This window comes from Furipterus horrens, unplaced genomic scaffold, assembly GCF_987537825.1.
Source record: "Furipterus horrens unplaced genomic scaffold, mFurHor1.1.pri manual_scaffold_3, whole genome shotgun sequence".
In the NCBI taxonomy this organism is placed as follows: Eukaryota; Metazoa; Chordata; class Mammalia; order Chiroptera; family Furipteridae; genus Furipterus; species Furipterus horrens.
The window spans coordinates 205,496,414-205,512,071 of NW_028327173.1; the positions used below are offsets into that span (position 1 = coordinate 205,496,414).

Sequence of the window (15,658 nt, forward strand, 5' to 3'; positions counted from 1 at the left end):
TACTTTTATCTGAATGGAATGTCTATCAATAAATGAGGCACACACAGATCAGCGGGCCCGCAAACCTAAGCGCTTCATCGGGGAAAAACAGCTCTGTGCCCATTCCTGGGCAGGCACGCCCCAGGCTTCAGCTGCACAGGTCGGGTACGGCAGGCCCCGAGGCTAACCCTTTCCTCATCCTCTGAAACCATCCGGTCCTTTAAACCAACTGAGGCACCTGAATAATTACTCTAGCTGCCCAGAACTGAAGGATGCCTCCTTACCTTCTTGCTTCTCATGTACGAAAGGCGGCCCTCATGAGCGTCAGGGTAAGTGCAGAACAGGTACGTGGTGATGGCGTGCTTCAGAAAGGAGTCACCGAGCATCTCCAGCCGCTCCAGGTTAAAGCCGTCGCTAGCATTGGAGAGGGTCAGAGCCTGCAGAATAAGTCCAGGATTTGGGCCCAGAGTCCTCGAGGAGTACCCGGGAGGAGGGCTCCGCTCGGAGCCCGGCCTGTCCTTGGGCACTGTAACAGCTTCCGGAGTACCAGGCCCCGCGGCCACCACGGCACTGCCACCTGAGGTAGATGTGTTAGCGTTTCCATCAAGGTATGGGTTACTCAGTAGAGTACATTCATCGCTGGGCTTGGGCTGGTTCTCATAATTGTAAAAATTTTGAATGGGATATGAGGTAGTTGGTTGTACAGGTATTTCCTGCTTGTAGCATTTCGGCTGATTTCCTTGGCAAAAGTCTCTGTTAGCTAAGTCATAACTGCCGTTGGCAAGATTTCCATGGTGAGAAAGACCGTTACCTGCTGTCAGATCTGCTGACATGTCACTTGGGAGCTTACCAGGCGACTCACTGAAGGACGCCCTGCAGTTCACAGACATTTGGTCATGATTTTCTAGAGAGGAGGTTCTAGTAGCACCTTGATGTGCAGCATTTTCAGGGACAATTGTGCTGTGCTTACAGTAATTATCGCTTTCGGCTGAAGAGGAGTTAGCGATTGAGATGAAAGATTTGCTGTCGATAGATTTTTTCCACCCGAAGTCTAAGTTAGGGTATCTGCAAAGACATTTTGGGGAGTTTTCATCAGATCCTTCAAAAGGGCTAGGCTTAGAGCAAGAGTAATTTGAATAAAAAATAAAGAGCCTTATAAATATACTCCTACTTTAGAAGAGAAACCAGTTTCCGAGGCCGAAACCCCCATTACTGGACGTCTGCACAACGTAAACTGTGAAGTGGGACGCGGCCCGCTGCGCCGCTCCCATCCCAGCCAGGCGGCGGGGCGGCGGGGACCTCATGCGGCCGGCTGGTGGTCTGTGGAGCCAGGGACCCCAGGCCGTCCGGTTAACTGGCTGGGGGTCTCTGGGCAATTTACATAACCTCTCTGTGCCTGAGCTTCCAACTTGGAAGGGAAGCTAACAACAATTCCTACCATTACAAAGTTTCTCAATCTCTAGACCCATCTTGGTCTTGCCAACAGGATAACCCAAACTAATGTGAGTGGTTAAAGCAATCATTTCCTCAGGATGCAGAGACTTTTCTGGTGGAAAGAAAATAATGAAGACAAAGCACATTTTGAGGCAATTGCTTTTCAATATATATTGGATTTTATAGGAGGAAGCAGTTTTAGATCGTCAGCACAGTAACAAAGGACTGTTTTCATTTTTACTTAACTGACATCACTGAGGGAAGAAGGATTATTTTTGATTTTAGTATTTTGTCTCCTTCTGTAACTTTACGAACACAGGGCTATACAGATTTTCACTTAGGAATCAGAGGATGCATTTATGTCATGCATCAGACATCCATTTTAACAAATCTCTTAAGAACTGTTTTATTTAAAATTAAAACTTAAAACTTCTTTGGCAAACAGGATTTCCTGGCCCGGGCTCTTCCTGGCCGGCAGCACAGGCGTACCTAAAATCCACAGGAAGTGCTCTGACTCCCACCCCAGCGTCGCTGGCCGTCTGGGCTCTCAGCTCCTCGGCGGTCAAAAGGCAGTGAAGGCGATAGAGGATGCTGGGGAGACACACTGCTTTTCTCCACAGTGATGCTGGGATCGGGTGGATCGCACAGAGTTCTGGAACCAGGATCTTTGAATATGAAAAATGTGAATAAACATAAATAACACACAAAAGAACGAGAAACAAATTTAAGACCAATTTCACTAATGAATAAAGACAAAAATCATAAGTACTAGCAAAATGTTATTTATAAAAACACTTAAAAAGATAATCCTTGAAAACCATGTGAGTTTTATCCTAGCATTTATAAGGATGATTTCAGGATATAATTGCATCAGAGGACCAAACATATAAGCTAAACTGACAGCTGCCAGGTGGGCAGGGGATAGGGGACTGGATGAAAAAGGTGAGGGAATGAAGAAGTACAGACGGGTGGTTACAAAACAGTCACGAGGAGGTAACACAGAGCACAGGGAGTGGAGTCGGTAATACCGTAACAACGGTGCATGGTGTCAGGGAGGTCCTGGACTCAGCAAGGGGGTTGCTTTCTGAGTCATATAAATGTCTGACCACTATGATGTACATCCGAAACTAATGTCAACTGCAACTGAAAAAATTTTTTAAGAAATAATCCTTTAAGGCCAAATGGGATTTATCCTAGGATTTATAAGGATGATTTCATGATATAATTAATTGTATTAATAGACCGAATATAAAAGCCAATCTACACATACTTACCAAAAAGCCAGATAAAAGTCAACATATAAAATCAGTTAAACCAAAACAAAACCTAAGAGTTGGGCAATTTCTGAAACATTTACCAGTCTCTTAGTTCACTTGGTAACATAAAATTCAAACTTATCTTTGGGAGCATTAAGTTATGCCAACAGCCAGGAGCTCATCACCTGTTTGTTCTGCAGACTCTCCCACTTGGCCTTCCTCTTCTCAGCGCTGCTTAGAGGAAGAGCTTTCCCTTTCTGGTTCAAATGGCGAGGTGTCAGAAGGTTAAGTCTGTAAAAATTTCAAAATAATGTTATCAATCAGACAAAAACAAGGACACTTCCACAGTGATTTTCCAACTTTGGTGTGTCTACAAAGCACCTGAAGAGCTCATTTAGTCCACAGACCCTGGACCACACCCTGGACCACAGTGAGAGCAGAAATTTCTGAATCATAGCCTACAGGTGGGCAGCAGAGACAGTGAAGCCCACATGTGCCTAATGACCTCTGGAAAAATGCCAAAGTGAAACTCCTTACCTTGAAGATGTGTGGTCCACATCCAGCAGCGGCTGGTTGAGATTGGTCAGGTCAAGGTTATACTTTGTTTTATAATATTCTGCAAAAGTTTCATACTCGGGGGAAGGAAATTTACTCAGTGGGGTAAGATCAGTGTACACATCAGCTACATAAAACCGATGAGGCTGATCAAAATTTCGATACCTAAAAAAGAAAAACAATCCGTGTCCTTCGGTTTAAATCAACTGTTCTCAAAACACAAATGTTTTTAATATGGAATGCAAATATGATTTTAATGTAAGAGTTCAAAAGGTTAAAAATAACATTAATGACAACTTCAATTCCAAATTATATATTTCAAGCGGATTTGAAAAGAACTACATTTATAGCAAGTAAAGCCTAACTGACCATTCTCCCCTACTTCACTATTTTAGTTCCTTGACTAGTTATCCTTGGATAACATGTGGACACTAACTGGCACCTTTAAGTATCTCTTTATTTCATCAACATAAATAGCATATAAAACTTCCAATATCCAAACTGTGCAAATACTTGGTACATTATAACGCTGACCCGACAGTCACTGGCCACATGAAGTGTACCACCTACTGCACCACTGCTGACAGGCAGCGTTTAAAACATGGCATTGAGGTGCACAGCGAACAAGAAGCAGAAAAAGCCTGTATTATAGCCAGTACGCTCATTCTCTGAAAAGGGCCTATAATGAATTTTACTGCTAAAAATATCCATTCCATAAATATTTTTCAAAATAAGAAAAAACATATTTTGATTTACTATTTCCTTTGCACTTAATAACATTATTCCTTATAAATTTTTAAGAGAAATATTATTTATGATCAAATTCTAAAAGACTTTGGGCATGAAAAGGATGGCAATTTTAAGAAGAAAGCTTGTCCACACCACTCAGATTATCTGACCTTCACAAAGTAAAATCTCTTTGACTACAGTTTAGGTTTTGTTCTTTCGGGACGTAGCATGCAGAGAGCAAGCTCGTGGCGATGAAGAGACACCCAAATTTCCCAGCAGAAGCGCCGCCAGCCTCGGCCCACTCACACCCTCAGGCGAACACGTTACTCTTCTGAAACAGAGTCTCACCAGCACTTAGATTCCCACTTAACGGCTTACCTGGGAATGATCACTGCGTCCTGGTAATCTTCCAATTTAAAAACAAAGGGTGTTTCTTTTGAATACTTTGTACTGGGAATGCCTATGCGAGCTTCGGATTTCTCAATATCTTCCATGAATTTAAAGTCAATGTCCAAAGTGCTGGAGTCATTAACTTAGGGAAGAAAAAGACCCTAGCTTGTTAAAATGTAACAATACAGAGCAGACGCCTACATAAGCTACACTCATGTATGTGTCTAGTTTAGAGTTACCAAAGAAAGCGATTTCCGGGTCCTACACAAAAGCTAGCTGTCCAGCGCTGGGGCCCCCTGTGAGCGCGTGGAAGTGGGCGCGGCCGCCGGGCCTGCTTACCTACGTTCAGAGGTAGAACACAGTATGCTGAGTCAGCGTCTGTGGGCTTAAATTCTAGCGCCGGTTTTTCAAGGCGGAGAATATGGGAGAAGATATACTGGTGGAGTCTTGTAATCAGCTCCAGCGTTTGCAGAGACAACGTGAAGCCGGACTTCTTCAACTCGATAGATATGGTCACCTCTCCAGAGCGAGTGTACACAGGAAAGTGTGGAATCTTAGCAAAGAGAAAAAGAAAGCATCCCAAAGGTTACCAGGTATTTGGGTCCTTTAAAAATAGTTAACTTTAGAAGAGGAATGATGCTTTCTATCAGGGAAGAGAAGACGCACCTCAATTTTTAGATATTAAACATACTGAGGTAACAAAAGGTGGTCACTCTTAGCCTTTGCCGTTTTTTGGAAAACAATGCATTTTGAGCGGAAACTGTCATGAAGAGGTGTCTTACTTGAGGTATGGGTTTGGCTGTCAGTATTCCAAAGCATCTCGTGGTGTCCTCAGGGGGATAGAGCTTTCGCCTTCTGAAGTTGAGCTCATCGGGTAACGGTGTCGTTAGAACCATTCCTATCACGTACAGGTAACAGGGCTGATCGGGTTTGGGGTAGCTATCCCTCAGGCATTCTGGAATCTAGAAGTGGAAAAAAAATATTAAGCTCAAGTGTAACAGCTCCTTTCCCAGGTGCTGGCAAAAAATATATAGATATATATTTCTGGCTTTACTAAACATTGATGAGGGAAAGCTAAAGTAACCGAGGCACGAGGCCTCCGAAATACTTCACCCACCGGAGAGGACGCGTTTCTCAGGTCTGGGACACACGGTGGTCCAAGCCCACCCACCTCACAACGCACTGCCGCTGCGACATCCATGGGCAGAAGTCAGGCTCGGGCTGCGTCAGCGCATGACCCCTGCCACAGCCAGCCGGACACAGCCCGCTGCGACAGCCGGTCCCGACCCCTAGTGGGTCACCCCCAGCTCCGGACCGGCAGGGGCCCCTCGGGTTGAAGGGGCATCTTTGCGCTCGCCTATCTTGTCACATAAACCCTCATCAGCCTCAGCCCCAAACATAAGTAAAGCGGAAATCTCATCACTACAGCGAATGAAACAAAGAAGATCTCTAAATGAAACAAACGTATTCTGGAGAGAATCTGAGAGATGAGTCTAGGAATCCGTTTGAGAGGAAAAACATGCGCTGTCAGTGTAGGAAAGGACACCTGGCGCACGCGGGAGTGCGAGGCGGCTGACCTGAGAGGAGGGGTACGCAGGGCAGAGAAGTGCAGGCCCTGAGGGGAAGACTACAGGGCTCTGGGAAGCCCCGCAGAGGGGCTGAGATTTGATGCGGCAGGAAATACAGAGTCAGAAAGGCTCGATTTTTATTCAGTTCCAACCAATACTAACTGCTTTGGGGTAGCACTGTCTTCGTTTTGTGGAGCCTGGTCTGCCGGGGACACTGGTCTCTTCTTCATCATGTAAGTCAAGCTCTTCTTCATATTTAACAGTTTCTTTCCCAACTGGCATCAAATGGTCATCCAGTTCACCTAAGAAATTTAAAGAGAAGTAACATAATGCAAAATTCACCCACTTAATTAATAAATAACACAGAACAGCACTCCATGGAAGGGAATGACAACAACGCACCTTTGCTCTTAGTAAAAGAGTGATCGAACGTGACACTCCAGGCACAGTCTACGCTGACATTCACATATTCAATGTGAACAGGGTAAGAAACTGTTCCCAGTTTCAGAAGTAAAAACGTCTCAACAGGAAAACAGCACACCATCCTCCCTTGACAAAAGCCATGGAAAACAAGTCTTCCTCATTTTAAAAAGGTGAATTAATGTGTGCACTAGTATAGATCTGAGAGCGACAGCAACACACAAACACGTGCGACTCAACAGCATAAGAAACCGTCCCGTGCTGAAAGGGAGGCGGCCCAGGAACAGAAGTGACAGCTGGCTGCCGAGCGGCTGTGGAACGCACAGCGCCGCCGCGGCCGTACCGCGTCCCCCAGTGACGTCCCGGTCACTCCCACCGTCACCAGGGGGCAAGGGCAGCAAGTCCCCAGCTCCACAAAGGCCCTGACATGCTTCTGTTTCACAGTGCTTTTCACTCTGTTTTGATCTGCGTGTGCTTTTCAAATGCTTACCAATTTTGTGCAGTTTTTCACAGCAAATAAGAGCTACCACTCTTTCGGCCAGTCGTATGCAACTCATGGGCGGGCCCTGAAAGTGAGAGAACACGTTTCCGGGGTAAAGCACGCAGCTACGTAATCGTTAGCCCCTGAAACAGCAATGACACCCCTGCCCCGATACCTTTAGAAGTTAAAATTTACCAGAGTAAGGTTGTTTATTTTGAACAATGTCCACGATTTTAAAATATCCCAATCTCCATATCTAAAATGGCCATCTTTAAAAATCTTGCCCAGGAAAAACTAAACAAACTGTAACTAAGATGTGACAACTTTGGTGAATCGAAGTTATACACATTAATAGCATTAACAACGTGTCATGTGCAACAGAGATTTGTCATCTTGGAACAGTATCTGGAAATCAGCACTGGGACCAAGGACAGCAGGTACTCAAAGGCAGATTCTCAAGTCAACGTTGAAACAGCTAAAGACTCCGTCAGAAATGTTTACAGTAATCAGATCTTACAGGAAACTTAGGGGGTCATCTCGTCCAATCCTCAGAGCCTGTAAGTTACATAGTCTACTGAAGATCTGAGCAAGGAGCTGACTACAAAAAAGATCCAGAGACCTACTTTTCAGAGGAGATGTGCAGCCATATTTTACCGATGAACTGCACAGGCTCAGATAAGCTGAAAAGGAAGCCCGTCAACGGCACACGTTAAAGGCTCGGTCGCCTCTTTTGCCGAACTTACGACGATGGACGCGCGGAGAGGCGAGTTAATCGGCAGGTACAGAGTTGAATAGAACGTCCCGTCGGGCAGCTCTCGGGTTCTGCATTTAGGAGCCAGATGAGTAAACGGGTCACTCGGTAATCGAGCACAGTATCTGTGAGGAAAAAAGAAATTCGGATGCTCAATTTACAACTGAGAAATAGATGGAAAAAACTTGTACTGATCTTCACATCCTCAAGTCTGATTTCTTACGTCCTTCTCCCCCTCCACCGGAGCGGTATTTACATGTGGAGTTGGAGCTTCACTGCTGCAAACTCGCAGTGAGGCGGGATGGCGCGGCCTCGCAGAACTGTCTGCGATGACACTCTGTGTGTGTGCCGCCCCACAGGGCAGCCACCGAGCCCTGAAATGTGTGGCGGGCAGGGAGGAAACTCGACTTTTTATTTCATGGAATTTTAATTAAAATTGAAATTTGAATTTAAAGAGCCACATAGGTGTGGTGACTAGCATGCTGGACAGCGCAGAAAACACTTGGGAATCCGGTAAGAGAACATCATCTCATGCCTGTCAGCCCCTACGGGGCCTGCGCGAGGGGACCTCGGAGGAGAGGGAAGGACGGCCCAGCACTGACAAAGCAGGGCCTGAGAAGAGACTCCAGCAGCAGCGCGGGACGCTGTTGCCTCAGGGCAAGAAGCCAGCTTACAGGGAGCTGAGGTGCAGCAAGGAGGCTGCTAGGACAGGAAGGTGACCCAGAGGGGCTTGGGGCCTGGGCACTTAGGGCACCCACACAGGATGGCAGCCCTGCAGAGCAGGAGACTGGCTACATGCAGAGAGACTGAGCACAAACTCCTTTTGAAGACAACGAGGATCCTATTTCTCACCATTGAGGAAGCCAGGAACAAAGATGGGCAAAGAGGAAAACTAGAAGGAACCCTCTGGTGTCACACTAAAAACGGAGGTAGTGACACAGAAATATACAGAAATACAGATGTAAATGCACATGTGAACAGACACATGTACATGCATAAGTTTATTTTCTAGCTCCATCTACTAAAGAGCCTGGTAGCAGCAATCCTCCAGTGGCAAAGAATACACCTGGCGTTCAGATCTTTGTTTTTAAACATCACGAAAAGGAACCAGGCCCTTTTGGAGAAAGAGCCAATATCTAGTCTAGGGCGGGGAAAATATGAGTTCAGTCTAGAACATGTTGGCATGCCATAAAACAAGGAAGCGTTCAGAGAATAACAGTGACATGTTAAAAAGACAAGGAAGCTAGTTTGCAGGGCCTGCCCCAATGGCCAAAATTTTAACATCAAAACGAATAATAAATTAAGAGTAATAGATTATAACCCATTGAAGAAAACAGGAGTCCAGTAATTCACACTGGATGACAAGAGGAAGCTCTTCCTTACGGTAGAAGGCCAACTAATAAATGCAGAAAGAAAAAAATGGAATTAGAAAATAAGCACTCTACAGAAATCACAATAATAATCAATTTAGGCAAGAAATATCAGTAGATACTTAAAGTAGCGGGTGCAACTGGGAAGAGGGATAAATTATACAGTCTCTCTCCATGAAATGATTCACTAACTGTAAAGGGGGAAGAGGTAATTATATAGTAGCAAAAGCTTCAGACCCTGTGTAAGTAATCAAAGTCACCACCGCCAGGAAGAGCACCAGGTGACATCAAGTGTGCCTGATGAAATGGAATGAGAAGACACTCTGGACAAAAACACATAACCTGGGTCCACTCATCAGAAATATCAGATGAACCCAAATTAAGAGGCAGGACACAAAGTGACTGGCCTGTAAATCTTCAAAAGCTTGAAGGTTATTAAAGTCAAGGAAAGACTGAAGACTAGTTCCAGGCTGAAGGAGACCAGGGATGATGAGAAAAACAGATACGGCCCATGGTCCTGGATGGGATTCTTGCACTACAGAGGATGCCCTCAGGAAACATGAATGGGTCTCCCTGGCTGAAGGGTATAGGGAGTTCTTCTCGGCATTCTTGTAACATTTTAAAGTTTGAAATTGTTTCCAAATAAAAAGTTAAAGAGAAAAACGTATGCCTGATGCTGCTGTATTCTGCCTCTGCATGAAGTTTATCCTGCTATATAATCTAGGTATGTATCTGCTTTTCTTAGTTCTTAAAAATGTCAGTGCCAACTCAGGACAAAGTAAACTAGAACATCCTCAAAAATTCAAGTTAATTCATCATGATCTTAAATCGGTGGTGATGAAAAACACAGTATCTCCCAATATCTGTGGCACAAAACAATAAATTTCAGAATTCAGAAAAATATTAGTGAGCACTGTAAAATTAAATCTAATTAAAATAAGCATGCCTTCATTACGTCAACCTTGTCAACGTGAACCAAACATTTACTGTACAATACTCTTTGTGCCTCTTGACCAAAAAACCAGATTTTCTTTCTCTTATCAAAATATTAGACACCATAAACGGAAGACTGGTGGCTGCTTACAAAAGAGGAACAATACAATGCTCACAGGTTTAAACTTAAACCTCGCAGTGCTCACAGGTATTGCAGGCAAGTGAGTTCGCACCGTACCTATTGATGTGTCCGATGGCCGTGTTGATGGTGACGCGTGGGCCTCCATCATCGGGCCTCAGCACGTACGGGGGGAAAACGTCATCGTCATCCACGACGGGTTCAACATCAGTCTCGCCAGAATCAAGTGACTTGGAACATTTGTTTCTCAAGATCTGAACGTTTTATAAACAGAAATTGTGATGAGAACAAAACCTTTGTTGCCGTATGTGGGCTATCCGCCTCTGAACCTGGAGCAGGAGTTCCTTTGACAGGAAACCTCTCTCTGCTAAACACACTTTGACACTCCCGATCGCCCACTGCAGAAAACTTCTCCCAGCGCCCGTCTCACAGAGACACTCGTCACACAGGCCCAGGGTTTAGTGCATGGTACCGACCCTACACACACGCGTGATTACCAGCCTTTCGTTAGCAGAGGAGCCATCAATCAGCTGCTCCTACACTGTCCACATTAATAATATACTTTCCAGGCATTCATAATCCATGTGACCATTTTCACTATTTTATTGTAAGATTTCCAACACTTTATAAAATACTGCTGGCTCTTTATAATGCACACACTGTACACGCCAAATTGAGACCATTCTCTGCAGACAGGCTTATTTTTATGTTTCTATGTACATAAAAAAGAACAGAGATACTGTGGTAATTTCTGGATCTTACCTTTTCAATAGCTTTATATGTTTTCAGATCTTCTTCAAAGCTCTGTATTTTGTCCGTATCTGCGAGCATTATGTAATTGGAGATCGGCGCCCTGGCCCTTCCCTTGGACTGCACGTAGGAGCGGTACTCAGTGGGCAAATCAAACCGGACCACCAAGTTGCATTTTGGTATATCAACACCCTCTTCCACAATACTTGTTGCAATAAGCAGGTTGGTCTCATGAGCTCGAAATTTTCTAAGTACCTGAAAAAAATCCACCAAAGAAAGCAATTCTAAGAAATTTTCCAAAGAAAACAATGTTATAAAAGTAAGTGACAACTGTCATTTCTGACACATACTCTGAGCACGTTAAAGTTTTAAGGCCAGGCTAACGATGATGACATCAAACAAAACTCAAGATGCATCAGCACATGGGCAGAGAAACAGCTTTCAACTGAGTCCGACTTGAAAAATCCAAGTGCCTTTCAACAGAATGGAAGGGCCCCTGTACACATCACAGAGGCTGAAGGGACTGGCTTCTCTAATGGCCACAGAAGAATGCGGCCCACAAAGCAGACAGATGAGTCCACTGGCTGAGGCCTGCTGGCGTTCTGGCCCTACAATGACAGCTTATGTCTGGGAGATTGTGCCAACTCCACAGATGTCAAAACTCACTAAAATCCCTAAATCAGTTGGAATTAAAATTATAAGCAAGGCATTATTTATTTTTCTGGAATCTTGGGGAATTTTCTATGGCAGAAATCAGAATTAATTTTTAAAAAGTGAAAACTTTTTTCTTACTAGATTTAAAAGAACATCACTTCCCAAACCAGAATAAATAACAGAGTAACCTGGGTTTTAGGCAGATTTATCAGACCGGCTATTGGACGCCCCAAGCTAGGAATATTATCAAAAAGCCACGACATAGGGTATGAGATCACCGTGAATTATTCTGCTATTTTTAAGTTAAATAACAAACTTTAAGTAAAAAGTTTTTGTGAGCCAGAATACTAAATTAGGTTTTCATATCTTCACAATGCTGTGTCCTATATTAACATCTTAAAAATATATAGAAACCCAAAATCCTTTCTAGGAAAAACTTCCATCTGTTGCTTCGGAGTCACCTGGAGTCCACAGGAGTTAGGGTTACACATGCTGTTTGTCCATGAAATACACTTGTGCGCCACCAGGCTGGTAAAGGACAATGAAGTGGCTGATAGCAATTAAGACACAAAACTGATTAACCAGACAGTGATTCTAATCCCGAACTTATGACTCTCCAGACAGCTACCTCAGAGGAGGCAACTGCTCTGGTTACGGACGAGTATTCTATGTTACAAGAAACGCTGAGGCATTATGAAGAACGGGAACTCCTATGGGCAGAGTGAGCTTGCTCATGTTCCGAAAACGGTCACTGTGCCATTACGTTAACTTCAGTTACCTCTTCCTGTTTTCGGAATTCCGCTTCCATCTGTTTGTTACGAGGCTGATTCTTCCCGATGCCATGTCCAGTTATAAAATTGCTGCTGATGTAAGCCAGCTCTGGGTCTTGTTTGCCAGCTTCCTTTATCAATCTAAGAAAATTATACACATTTTGAAGTTAAGTATTGGTGAGGGAAAAAAAAATTTAGACCTTGTTTGGAAGGTCTCCCTTAAAACGGAAATGCATGTATCTTTTGCCAATATACCTAACAAAATGATCTTGTATCCCCCCGCCCCCCGCCAGTGGCTTACACAGAAATCACTGCCGCCCTTCACTGAGATCGGTGAACCCAGTACTTATAAACACCAAATACAGGGCGATCTGCACTGATGAGTGCACCGTCATAGTGCCTCAGACTTCCTAACTGGGCGTTGATGACTTAACGTGGTCCAGGAGGGGACAGAGCCAGGCAGGGAGAAACAGGAACTCCTGCTCCTTCCTGGCTGCAGCAGTCGGGCCCTCGTTACAGGGAGGACGTAACCACACACCCTGCCACCAAAGGGAGGAGTCCCACAGCAAAGGAAGCCTCAGCTCCCTCTGCGTGTGCGCAGAGTCCAGCACGCGTGGAAAGAAGGCAGGTCAGTCCTTCCAGTCTAACCCCGTGCTCCTGCCGCGAAGCTCCAGGGAAAAGGGCGCCTGCACTTAGGACAGGCACCTCCAGTTCCAGCGCTCCCTGTCCAGGCACTGACCACGCTCTGCATTACAGACACCAGACGTGGCACAACCGTGCCAGAGCCCCTCCCACCCTCTGATGAGAGAGCCAGGCTCCTGAGCGCTCTCCCCGCTCCCTCCCCCCGCCTGCTCCTCTCCATTAACCCACAGTGCTCATCCCCCAAAGCTCCAAAGCTGGCCTTCCAGACGAGAAATGAAAACGAGCTACAGGAGGAGATCGTGTTACGCGGCACAGAAGGTTAACAGTTAGTGTTGCCATTACAGCTATTTTGGAAATATCCACATTCAAACACTCAGCACACGCGGTAAACGGTTCCACACCTGACCTAAGTGATGCCATGTGGGCCTTCTGAAGTCACACAGCCTAGTATCAATTCCTAATAGAAAACTGCGTTTTTAAGTCGAACCATTCTTTTTTGTCTTTTATAAATACATGAAACAGACTAATATCAAAGCGCTGGAAGAGACCTTGAGTGGCCATCTAAAATATCCTTCTGCCTCCAAATCAGCAAAACCCCAGCGGATCTTGGTTAGTCTGAAAGCCTGTCTACAATTCAAGTACTTAAACTGTTTGGAATCAGAAGCGTCCTTAATACGTTTCAAGCTTTTAGTTATTATAATATGCTTAAGATACGTACAACAGAAAGCAGTGCCCCGTGCAAACAAATGACATACCCCAAAATCTCAACTATGAAATTATCTTAGAAATATGTGCCTCCAAATTTTAGTTTATGTAAGTAAGCATCCGTGTGAATGCAACAGAGGCCAAAACAAGGCATTTCAAGCTACTCCTAATTAGGCAAAGACTGTATCTCTCTTTGCCAAAACGATCAGTCTGGCAGACTTCAATTAGCTGAGAAATGGAAGCACTAAGAGTAAATGTATTTCTTCTTCATGAAACTCATATCAATACTGCAGAGAAGGGACCACATGCACATTAATAAACAAAATCTCTTCGAAGCAATAATTAAAGGCTATATATCTAGGCTGATAACGTTCAGAGAGAAAAAACTTATTTTCTCTCAGATAAGTTGAAGGGACGCCAACTCCTGCGCCCCAGACAAAGCGGCAGGCCCTGGAGGGAGAGCCCGGGCTCCTGCCACGGGGAGCTCACAGTGAGCGAGGTGTGCTGCCTGCAGGGTCCATGGTGCCAGAACACGGGAGGACCACGTCTTCCTAGCTTCTTTGACCCCTACCCCGAGTTCCTGCGAGTCGTTCCCCAAGCAAGCTGTGCAAAAACGGATGCCACCCTCCAGAGCACAGAGCCTCTGAAACGTCCTGTAGCAAACTGGTTATTGTTTCTTACTAATTTCAAATCCATCAGATATCCATACTTTTGTAAAAGTCCGTGAAAATTAACTACTAACCACATAAAACTTAAAAATCATTACTGTTGCACCATCTTCAGCAGACACAATGTACTGTCAAAACAGAGAGTCTCTGGACGCTGGACCCCCCTCTCTGCACCTAAGTCACCACAGCTGGCAGAGACCCAGGTCACACTGTGTGCAAACGCACGGTGCCGACCCAGTTGTACAGAAAACAGCAAGGGTCTAACAGGGAAAAGGCATGCTAGGTTCCAAAAACAGGCAGATGTACGAGGTCTGTCCAGAAAGTACCTAGCTATGTCCTACGAAAAATAGAGGCATTTACTGAAGATGATACAAGATACAAAAAGCATTGTACATAGGACAATGACACCTCCGTCCCCTTCAGAGTAGGAACCTGGGGACCAAACATAATTCTCCGATCTCTGCTGGTTGCAGCCTGCACACGTTCAACACTCTCAGGTGGTCTCCCTGTTGCGGGCCTTCCAGGACGTGGGCCACTTTCAACAGGGTCTCGACCATCTTTGAAGCGTCACATTTTTATTTGCACTGCACTCATTGCCTCGTCCCTGAGAGCCTTCTGAATCATCCAAACAGCTTCTGCAGAGGAACGTTCAAGCTGAACGTAAAACCTGATGCAGACGCGTTGCCCCATTCACTTAGTCATTCTGAATGTGACGGCCACACAGCATGCTTGCTCAATGGCATCTACCACGTCCAGACTAGTACAGTGAAGTCGTCATTGTTCACGCATGTGCATTCCAGTCCCCTCCTTATATTTCCTTATCAATGTGAGAAAATCAAATGTAACTTCTTTATGATCTTACCAAAAAAAGTATCACCGATAGTTATAATATACTGATACTGTACTCCCCAAGTGTATGCACAAAGGGGAGAAATTAGCACCTACTGTGTGTCAGGTGAGAAAACAGCCATTTTTACATACAATGTTGCTTATTAAAAACCCAGCAGGAGAGGGAGCGATTGTTACTATTTTACAAGTGAAGAGGCTGAAGCTCTAAAAAGTTAAATAACTTGCACAAAATATACATAATAAAAGGAACCAGAGCTCCTTGAAGGAATGAGGGCTTCTACAGCAGGAAAAACCAAGAGCCCGGGCACCCTGGAGCACCAGAAGACAAGGAAGTGCTCCCAACAGAGCAGGAGGAGGGCGCATCTAGGAACGCAGGGGCTACCCCCAAGGACGTGGAACAGCGTGAACCACCAAATAAATAACCTAGTATTAGATTACAATCCAAAGTATACAGTAAACAAACATGAGTCCATACTGATAAAAGAACATGACTCAATAAATATACACAGGAAAACAGCATGAGAGAGACATGTTTTCCTTGCAGAAGAATTCCAATAATATACATAGATGCACCCCTTTCCAGGAATGGAGCTTAACCCCACCCTCTGAGGATAA

At 44.8% G+C, this 15,658-nt stretch overlaps 1 protein-coding gene across 3 annotated transcripts in view; it reads right to left on the minus strand.

Annotated features, from left to right (window-relative positions):
- The window catches only part of DICER1 (dicer 1, ribonuclease III), a 65,800-nt gene that overhangs the window by 15,433 nt on the left and 34,709 nt on the right, over positions 1-15,658 (minus strand). For all 3 annotated transcript variants that reach the window (XM_090271358.1, XM_090271359.1, XM_090271361.1), the window contains 13 exons: positions 12,188-12,320; positions 10,768-11,010; positions 10,105-10,259; positions 7,556-7,688; positions 6,822-6,897; positions 6,074-6,213; positions 5,126-5,305; positions 4,683-4,896; positions 4,332-4,485; positions 3,207-3,389; positions 2,855-2,960; positions 1,903-2,078; positions 264-1,044 (listed from right to left, as the gene is read on the minus strand). In XM_090271358.1, coding sequence (XP_090127484.1) covers positions 264-1,044; positions 1,903-2,078; positions 2,855-2,960; positions 3,207-3,389; positions 4,332-4,485; positions 4,683-4,896; positions 5,126-5,305; positions 6,074-6,213; positions 6,822-6,897; positions 7,556-7,688; positions 10,105-10,259; positions 10,768-11,010; positions 12,188-12,320 — 2,674 coding nt within the window. The remainder of the gene's footprint in view (positions 1-263; positions 1,045-1,902; positions 2,079-2,854; positions 2,961-3,206; positions 3,390-4,331; positions 4,486-4,682; positions 4,897-5,125; positions 5,306-6,073; positions 6,214-6,821; positions 6,898-7,555; positions 7,689-10,104; positions 10,260-10,767; positions 11,011-12,187; positions 12,321-15,658) is intronic.